The sequence below is a fragment of the Urocitellus parryii genome, chromosome 15 (genome assembly GCF_045843805.1).
Source record: "Urocitellus parryii isolate mUroPar1 chromosome 15, mUroPar1.hap1, whole genome shotgun sequence".
Classification (NCBI taxonomy): domain Eukaryota; kingdom Metazoa; phylum Chordata; class Mammalia; order Rodentia; family Sciuridae; genus Urocitellus; species Urocitellus parryii.
In genome coordinates this window covers 33,212,414-33,222,167 of record NC_135545.1, presented here as the reverse complement: position 1 = coordinate 33,222,167, position 9,754 = coordinate 33,212,414, and the positions used below count along the sequence as shown (strand labels likewise).

At 54.8% G+C, this 9,754-nt stretch overlaps 1 protein-coding gene across 6 annotated transcripts in view; it reads right to left on the bottom strand.

Annotated features, from left to right (window-relative positions):
- Nucleotides 1-2,541: 2,541 nt before the first annotated feature.
- Nucleotides 2,542-9,754, bottom strand: part of Slc12a3 (solute carrier family 12 member 3) — a 31,866-nt gene continuing 24,653 nt past the window's right edge. For all 6 annotated transcript variants that reach the window (XM_026395670.2, XM_026395672.2, XM_026395673.2 and 3 more), the window contains 3 exons: nucleotides 9,315-9,450; nucleotides 7,922-7,989; nucleotides 2,542-2,805 (listed from right to left, as the gene is read on the bottom strand). In XM_026395670.2, coding sequence (XP_026251455.2) covers nucleotides 2,664-2,805; nucleotides 7,922-7,989; nucleotides 9,315-9,450 — 346 coding nt within the window. In that variant the 3' untranslated portion in view covers nucleotides 2,542-2,663. The remainder of the gene's footprint in view (nucleotides 2,806-7,921; nucleotides 7,990-9,314; nucleotides 9,451-9,754) is intronic.

Sequence of the window (9,754 nt, the reverse complement as noted above, 5' to 3'; positions counted from 1 at the left end):
TGTAGACATCTCTGTGAAGCCCAGCTCAAGGCCAGAGGCCTTGTTTGCACATTTCTACAAAGTACTATACTGGATATGTTTGTGAAAAACTAGTAAGGGGTGTCCAGCACCTGGAGTGCTGGTACCTTCTCAGCCAGTGGCCAAGTAAAACAGGGCAACACGAAAATAGGAAGTTTATTTACATTGAACTCTTTTTCAGAGACTCTTTTGCTGATAGTCCTAAAGCCAGTCTGGGTAAAGATTTCTGGAGAAGCCCACTTAAGTCTTTTCTGTGGAGAAAGGGGGTGCCACTTCAAAACCACACCTTGGAGCACCTTGGAGATCCCCCAAGCCAAAGGCCCCTGCAGCAAAGTAGTAGGAAGAGGGGTACTGGGAAGGGACTGAAGAATGTGTACCCCTTTCCCCACCCCATGCCAATCCCCCGCTACATCAACGATTGTGGTCAACCCTGCCGGGGGCCAAACCGCCATCAGACAGGCCAACTAGTTGGCGACACCTGTTCCTGTCCAATTCTCTCATTCCATAGACTGAGGCCCAGAGAGGTCAAGGGATGTATTTGAGGTAACAGCCAATTTTGGAGAGAGGCAGAAACTCAAATCCAGTTCTCCTGTTGGCTATACCTAGGCCTTTCCACCCAACCTCTCCACTTTTCTTTTTGAGATAAGATCCAAAATGCCTGGAGACTTCCATAAAGGCTGAGGAAAACAGGCTCCCACGAGTTTGCAAATGCATGTAAGAGAAGCAAAGAGAAGATCAGTAGCCACTGTGAATATTCGTGTGGAAATCCAGCAGCGTGACCTGGAGAGCCAGGAGAGAAGTCCAACTCAGTGTTGAGGAAACAAGAGTTAATTTTTTCAAAACACTCGGCAGAGTTGAAAAACAGTGTGTTCCAAAACAAGTAAGTTCTGTTGACTGAGCAAACATATTCTTATTCCTTTCATTGTTCTGGGCCTCACTGCAAAGACTTAAAAAAAAAAAAAAAAAAAAAAACACAGAGTTACTCACATTGCTAAAAATCTATAGGTTCCAACAGAATGAAAGAGGTTTTTTTTTTTTTTTAAATGCTCAAAGCCTAAAGGTTCTCTGCCCTGGACAGAGGTCTGAACAGAGGGCCCCATTTGCCAGGGAACCCTTTTCCACGAGGCTCCAGAAAGCAGGCTTCCCTGACAGCTTGGCCTTTCCCGGAGCTGGGGCGGGGCCAGGGGCCCACTGCAAGCTCAAAGGCAGGCCAGCCTCCAGGTCCCCAGGGACTCGGCCAGTCCTCTGTCTAGCTTGGCAAAGCGGTGGCAGTTCAAGGACAGCGGGGGCTCGGCAACTTCCAGGGCTCCTGAGCCTTCAAGCTTTGCAGTGGGGGTGGAGGGGGCGTCTGAGAAGTGCTTGAAGGGCTTTGGGTTCCAACCCCAAGAAGGAGACAGGCTCCAGGACTAAGTAACCTTGGAGTGACCTTGAAGGAGGTAGACTACACTTGAAGACGCTCCATCCCTTCGGCCGCCCTGGTGGCACTGGGAGAAGGCACAGCTGTCACACACCGAGCAGATAAGTCCAGAGCGGCGATGCCCTCTCATTTTTGCCCCACTCCTTCCAGCATTGTGGGTGCCAGCGTTCCAGGGCTTCAGTCTGGGCCAACTGGAGTGCCCCTCCCTGAGCCAGGTGTAAGTCCCACCTCCATCCTCCTCCTCTCTCCCATCTCTGCTCAGGGCTCAGCCCATCTGCCCTCCCATCCTTCCCTGGCGGGTCCTGTCACCCACCAGGGACTAGATCTGCCCCTTCCTTTCGGATCCGTTGCCTCTTGGCACCCTGCCCCCCAGGTGTCCCCACCTCTACTCTTCCTCCTTCCCCACACCTGCGGCCAGCACCTCTCAGACTCCTCCCCTCTCTCCCGGCCTGGGGGCTCATGTTCCACTTCCGTGTCCGTGTCCCACCCCCCCCCCCCCCCCCCCCCCGTCAGACCCTACTCCTCCCCTGCAGGCCCAGCAGGGCAGGTGGCAGCGATGACCTATCCCCAGCCAGCCAGCCACCCTGGGTGAGAACAAGCCCAGGGCCCAGAGGAGAGTCCAGCCTGTTTTTCAAACTGTGGGTCAGTACCCATGAGTGGGTCTAAAAATCATGTTAGTGGATCCCAACCCGCATCAAAAAGAGAGAAACAGAACAGAAAAGAATGGAGGCCACCAGCCCTCGCAAGAAGTGTTGTTTCTCCAGTCCTTCTGCTTGGGTGGGTTCTGTGTGTGGGTTCTAGTCTCAGGGAGGTGGCTGAGGAAATTTGCATGTTGTGTAGGCTCAGAGGGCCCCCCTTGCTCAGAGCTCCCAGGGCCCCTACAGTGGACTCCAGGCTGTCCTGGTGGTCGGAGGCAGGGGGTTACCAAGGAAGGTGAGTGGAGAGGCCAAGAAGCACACCCAGCTCCTTGACTCAATTTGCACACAAATGAAAGACTGAAATCTTAAGTAAGGATCATAAAGATCAAAAGACAATTTTTTAAAGAGATAGGATCTTCCAAGGAATTTTCCATACAACTCCAGCTGCTGCTTCTCCAGTCTGTGAAAAGGAGGCTCCGAGGACATGCCCAGGGGAGGTGGGGTCCAGCCTCAGTTTGGAAATCTTCCACCTTCTGCAGTCGGATCATCAGATGCTAGGACTTAACACGGGCGCATGGCCAAGCGTGGAGTTACTGGCAGTAGAAGGTGAGCACGTTTTCCTGGTTTCCCCGGATCAGGACGACGGGAGGCCTGAGATCCTGGGACAGGGTCTCCAGCCAGGCCATGTACAGCGAGCTGGGGCACTTCCCCTTCCTTCCTATGGGCAAGGTGCTGCAAGGCAGGAAGAGGGCAGGAGGGGAATCACCCAGGGTCTTCCCACCCTGAGAAAGACCTTCCTGCCACCCTTCAGGGCATTATTCAAAACATACCTTCAGCCATGAGGCATTTCTAAACAAAACCATGGCCTGCATGTCCCCTGTGGGGAATGCTCCATAGTCCCCACCAAGGCTCACAATCTCACTTTCTCCCATCCTCAGCCTCACACATACCTCTTTAGCCACAGAGGCTTTCTTTCCTTCCTAAAATTACCCAAGTGTGCTCCTGCCTCAGGGCCTTTGCACATGACCCACCTGGAAGGCAGAGTCCCAGCTGTTCACCGTGCTGGCTCCTTGAACCACTTAGCTCTCTGCTTACATGCCTCTCCTCTGGTCATCCTCCCCAAAGGAGGCCACCCATCCTCTTCATCCTCTCACCCTACTTTATTGTCTTCGTAGACTTTTGCAATCTCAAAAGCATCTGTGGATGTATTGATTTGCTGTCTGCCTTGCCCACTGGACTGTGTGTTGGTCTGCAGGCAGGCTGGGTCTGTCCTGTTCCCTGCCCTTTCCCCTGTTCTAGAACACGGTCTGACACAATTAGGCCAGTGTGTGTTTGTTAAGTGAGAGGTCCCACCCCATCTGCCACTCACATCAGGCCAGGCTGGCTTTCAGCCACATGCCTGCCTGTGGCCACCCAGTGTGTCCTGTTCGTGGGCTGCAGCAGAGTGTCCTTGCCCTGCCCCCACCCTGCTAAGTCCTGGGAGCGGATCCCACCGCTGCCTCTGGAGGCCCTTATCTGTGTTGTGCTGAGCAGATACCCAGATGTCCCCTGGAACTCTGTTCAGTCATGTTTTTGTGGCTATTTCAGGAAGTGACTTTTCTTTCATCTTGAGAATTCCAAAAATGTTTCGGGATGGCCACCACAGCTGGGTGCATGGCTCTGGCAGAGACCCAGCTGGCCACCCGTCCTTACCCAGGACTGCCCTTGGCAGGTGTCTGTTCTCCCTAAAGTCCATTCACTGGTTGATCATTTCATCAACCTGGACACAGCCCCGAGGGCGGGCCTGGCCTGCAGCACTGACCCCCTGGCTGGGGCAGCAACAGGCAGGCAACGCCGAGCAGTGTGGGGACCAGAGCTCAGGCTCTGGGCTCAGAGAAGCTGCCAGAGTCACGGCTTTGACATCCTTGGGGACACAGGTCGGGCCCTCCAGGAGACGCTCACAGGCTGGGGAGCCGCACCTGGCACAATGGAAGCAATCCGCCCATCAGCAGCTGCTGTCCCCACTTACGATTGACCGGCAGAGCAGGGCCTCAGCCAGGGCCTTGGGATCATTCCAGCCGCTGACTCTGCTCACCGCAACTCCCACGCCCCCCTGAGCAGGCTGAGGGGGTGGCTGGGAGCCCAGAGAGCTGCTGCCTCATACTTAGAATTCCTCATCAAAGCCTCGCTAGGGACAAAGCCACCCTCCTTTAAACAAGCAAGGTCCCGAGGACTGGAGAAGTGGTGGGAACAAGGGCACCTCACTAAGCCACTGCCATCCTCCTTTGACTTTCCAGGAAAAAGACCCAGGAGAATGTAAAACCAGGCTCTCCAAAGGGGCTGTCCCGAAAGGTCACATTGTTTTCAGGGAACAAACTCACAAACTTCAAAGCCCATGAGGAACTGGTCCCTGCAAGGTGAGGGGCAGCGGACACCCATGACTCCCGCGGTTCCTTTCAAGCTTCAGAACAAGGTTCCTTCCCATAGGGGACTGTCCAACTGTCCAAGGGACGGATGCCTTTACCACTCCCAGCACCAATCAATGACACCCTTTATCCCTCTGCACAGGAGGCACCATCTTAGGCTACTAATCTTCAGACACAAAGCCGCTCCAAAACAAAGGGGCTTTGTGTTCCCGATCACATCTCTTGGAGCTAACTAGATGCGGAAGGCTTGCCCTGCAACAGGACCTAGGGACAGGAACCCGGATCTGCACTCCCCACCCACGAGGCCCCTGGCAAGTTGCCTAATTCCCGAGGCGGCTCTTCCTCTCTGAAATGAGACTGCAGAGGTTGATTCAAACACAGTTTTGAAAATTAGTAAGGCCCGGTGCCTTGAGTACCACAGAGGTCCGATTCAGAAAGTGCAATGTCCATGAGCACTGTCCCACTTTGAGGAGAAGGCCGTTACAGAAGAAAGAGGTGTCTGACCCCAACAGCAACAGGTTGTTGGGACAGTAAAAGGCTGTTGGGCGGTTGACCAGGCTTTGGCAGCTGTGCTAGTATGGCCGAGCTCAAGGTTCAATGCCCAGTTTAAAAAAAAAAAATCCAACAACAACAGAATTTCTGGGGAATGCAGGATCCTGGGCTCCTACCGTTGTCCAGCGGCTCAGAAACCCCGGCCTGCCTCCAGCTTGGAGATCACTAGCACAGATGCAGCTGTCTGTCCTCCCCATGGAGGTGACCCAAGAACCCAGGGCCGCTGTGGGCAACAACTGTGGCTGTGACGTGGGCGGGTGGGTGCAGCTGGCTTCTCCAAGGCGCCAGGACCCTTCGCCATTTGTATCAGCTAATCCCATAAGGATGCTGGGCCCAGGATGGGCTTTCCCTATGCAGCCTTGGGGTGAAGCGGGAGAGGAGAGAAGAGACACCAGCCCAGGTCGCCTGTCATGATGAAATTCCTCATCTTATAACCCGAGAGAAGGACTCATTCCAATAAACTTGGAATCATGGCATGTTAGCAAGAAAGAGCATCTTGGAAATACTAGCCCCTAAGTCTTCTTTTGATCATTAGGGAAACAGGGCCAGAGAGAAATGGGGTCACTTTACCCACAGTCACACAGTGAGCTAGTGTGCAAACCTGCTACTCTGAACAGAGGTGGTACCACAAAGCTGTGATTTGCACACCCGTGCACAAGCGGGGACACACCCACCCGGCTCCCCACCTAAGGAAACGTCTGGAAGCCATTAGACAGGATGAAGCTGCTGTCTTGCCTTCTGATCCCGTCCACACCCTGGGTCATCTGTGCCCGAGAACATGCTCTGCTGGGCTGAAGGCTTGAGATAAACAGGGTCCCTTTCTTTATCACTGTTTCTTTCTTTGCAGAATAATCATCTCCCTAAACGCCGCAGGATCTATTGTTTGGGGGCAGAATGGGTTTCTTGGGCATGCAACCTGGGTGGTCACTCGGGGGCCCAAGCTCAGAAGGGTTTCCGCTTGATTTAAGGCTCTGCTGTCATCATTTTGACATGCCTGAATGGCACAGGAAAGTGCTGCGAGGGGGAGTTCCTCTCGCATGGTTGTGCTGCAAAAGATAACCGCCCTCCAGAAGGGAGCGCAGGGAGCTCACCCCCAGGCAAAGCACAGGCCGTCCTGAGAGCACCTGGGGCCCAGGGAAGGACTCCTGTGCTCTTATGCTAATCTGCCCCAAACAGCGACTTCCACACAGCATAGGGTGCTAGAATCATTAAGAATTCTCTAGGTCCCACTATACAGGTGCATATGGAGAGACTGGAGGGACAAAGTTAGCAAGTCCTAACAATGGGCTATGGCCTGAATATGGGTGCCCCCCAACTCACCTGTTGAAATCTTTACTCCCAGGACTCTGGCATTAGATATTAGGTTTTAGGAGGCAGGACTTTTAGGTGAATAGGCCCTGAGAGCCGAGCCTTCATGAGGGGAATCTGTGCTCTGGGAGGCACTGGGAGGCTCCCTGGATCCTTCCACCGTCCTGCCTCAGCCTCTGAGTAGCAGGACTGCTGGTGCACACCACCTGGCATATCACAGGTGGGCGGGGCCATCGCCCAGAGTCTTGGACCCTCTACATGAGCACACACTCCAAGCACAGTGTGTGGTGGCCTTCTCTCCAGAGAAAAGCAATCTCCATGGACATTTACTACTCACGATATGGTGGCTGCTCTCCAAGGCAGCCCTTACTTTGCAGATTTATGGGAATGTTCAAACACATGAGTGTTGAAATACCTGCTTCGCAGTTGTATGCCCACACCCTCCATCTACAACGACATTCTTCCTGTGATCATTTATGTTCCACCTCTGTCCCCTCCTTCCCAGCACCATGAGACTTTTTTAGGGAAAAAAAAAGCATATTAGCCAGGTGTGGTGATGCACACCTGTAATCCCAGCAATTCAGGAGGCTGAGGCAGGAGGATTGCAAGTTCAAGGCTAGCCTGGGCCACTTAGTGAGACCCTGTCTCAAAATAAAAAAGGGCTGGGGTTGTAGCTCGGTGGTAGAGCACTTGTCTAGCATGTGTGAGGCACTGGGTTCGAACCTCAGCACCACATAAAAATAAATAAACAAGTAAATATGCTGTGTCAAAAATATTTAGCTTTAAATATATATGTATAAATAAAAAATAAAAAGAATGTAGCTCAGTGAGAGAATGTTCCAGGGTTCAATTTCCAGTACTAGAGGAAAAAAAAAAAAAAAAGAAAGTCCATGTATCCTGTGTGGGAATGTAAGAGCTTGCTTTGGAAAGGAGGCCCGCAGCCCAGCACCCTGACCAGGGGCCATACATTTTCATTTTATCAGAAGGCCTGCAAATTATGCGGTGGAGCCCAGCTCCCAGGTGTGAACAAACAGGTTCTGCAGGCTTCCTGTCCATCCTGCAGAATTCCCAGGTGGTTGTCCAGCCGCCCTATCCGCCACCCCACTCCCCACCCCTGCTCTGGGCTGCAGGCTCAGGGAGCTTGGCGGACTGCGTTTTCCCTACTAGTCTCAGATCAGGCAGAGCCACACTGAGCCTTTGTCACCTTCCACTTGCTTAGCCCGGGCTGACACCCAGCAGGGACAGCTTGGAACTGGATGTAGGTCCAATAGGGACAGTGGGGGCTGGGGCAGGCTCTGTTTCTGCTGCCCAGACTGGGCACCAACACCAGGAAGGATTGACCGATGGCCAAAGAGGACTAGCTGGGCCCCTCGGGGGCAAGCTGGGCTTGGCAGGAAAAGGCAACAGGGACAGCGGTCAGCAGGGCCTGGGACAGGGGAGGGCCTAGACCTCGGCCAGCTGGCACTCAGGCGAGGCCGGGCCGGGTACACAGGAGCTTGGGGCCCCGCCATGCTGTGGCACCCGCTTCCTGAGCCTCTCTCCCGCCACGCCTCCCGCTCCTCCCGCCAGTGGGCTGCACTTACATGACCACCAGGGCCGCCTCCCGGGAGTAGTCCAGCAGGATCTCATTCAGTCTCACCTGCCGAAGGGACTGGGGCAAGGGGAAGCCGGGCGGTCACCTCCCACGTCCTTGGGAGCAGCAGCACCCCTGCCAAGGCCACCAGACTGTGACTGACTCTCCTAAATGACTAGACTCTCCCCCCCCAGGAAGGAAGGGGACCCTTGTCACAATCAAGCACCAAGTTCGCCTGCTCCCAGAAGCCACCGGGGCTTTCCTTGCCTGACTTTCTGGCCATGTCCAGCAGGAGAGTGGGAAGAGGGAGCTTGACTGGGTACAAAACTCAGCCCTGGCACTTGGCAGCAGAGAGCACTGTGGCTTCCTGAGCCTCACAAGGTATGAAATGTCCTGGGGTGGGGGACGCGGGGAGGGTCCTGTGAGATAACCGCGCAGAGCACCAGGCAGAGGGCCTGGTTGGTCACAAAGAAACCCTGAATGAAAGACTAGGAAACGCAGAGCTGGGAGGGTCCACTCCCTGCCACAGACCCTGGGGGGACTTCCTGTGCACTTTATCCAGAATTTTCCAAAGTGTCAGCTGGCTGCATAAGTCCTGGGGTCAGGGGCTTCTCCAGAGTGTGTGGGGGGGCTGTCTTTACATTGTTCAGAAGTGATTGACGTCAAGATCTGAGAGCAGGTGGACACCCCATTTTAGAGAATGAAAAACTGAGGGGCGGTGACTTAGCCCACATCAGGGATTCTCAACCTCTCGTTATGCGCATTTCCGGTGGACATTTTTTTGTTGTTGTTATGGGACCCGGACTGTGCATTGTAGGGTGTTGAGAGCAACCCTCATTCCCCAGGTGTGACATCCAAGAATGTTTCAAAATGTCCCAAGGGGACAACATCACCCCCAGTGGAGAGCAGTAGAGCTCAAGGATTGACGAGCCTGGGCCACTGCAGTCTGTCCCCAGGGCCCTGGGCCTCCAGCTGCTCACCCCACCTTGAAGAAGAGCCCCCACCGCGCACACGCCCTCTCTCAGCCCTACCAGATTCCTGACTGTCCTGTCTGGGAAGGGGCGGCTGCGGCATTGCCTGCATCTAGGCTTCGGGCACAGGCTGAGGGAGATGACATCATGGGACAGTGATACTCCAACCCACACACCTGAGTCACGAATCCTTCCACCAGATGTGGAGAAATGGGGGAGGAGAGGGAGGACTCCTGCCAGTCCCTGCCCACTGCTGGGGACATTAATGGGCAGAAGGATCAGGCTCTCGTGCCAAGGACAGCACTGGGTTCACAGCCGGTCACCTGTGAGCCCAAGCATTTGTGGCCTGAGGATACCGCAGAGGCTGGGAGTCAAGGGCAGCTGGGCTCAGGAAGCTCGTCCCCACCCAGCAAGGCCTGCCCTCTCTGGCACCTTGATCCTGTTCTTGTTGACCTCCTCATCTGAGATCTTCCACGGGCAGTCCCGCCTCATCTCGGCCACGGTGGCCTCGTCCTTGAAGCCGTCGTTCAGGCGGAAGGGCGAAATCATGTCCTCAAAGCGCTTGGTGCTGGAGAGAGAACGCAGGAGAGGCCCGTGAGATGGCCCCATCTCCAGAGAAACCAGGACCCTGGAGGGAGCTAGAGGGGAGGCCACAGGGACACAGAGTGGGGCCCAACAATGCTGCCATCTACGTGGGAATGGCCCCAGTGTGGACTTAGGCTCGGACGCTTAGACCCGGAGTTCCACCAGACTTCTCCAAGCCATCCTCAGTGGTGGGCCCGGACTCTACCCGCCCCTGCACTCAGCAGGCGGTCACTGGCCAGGTCTGTGTCAGGTTCGAGCCACACAGACTCTAGGTCAGACTGGGCACC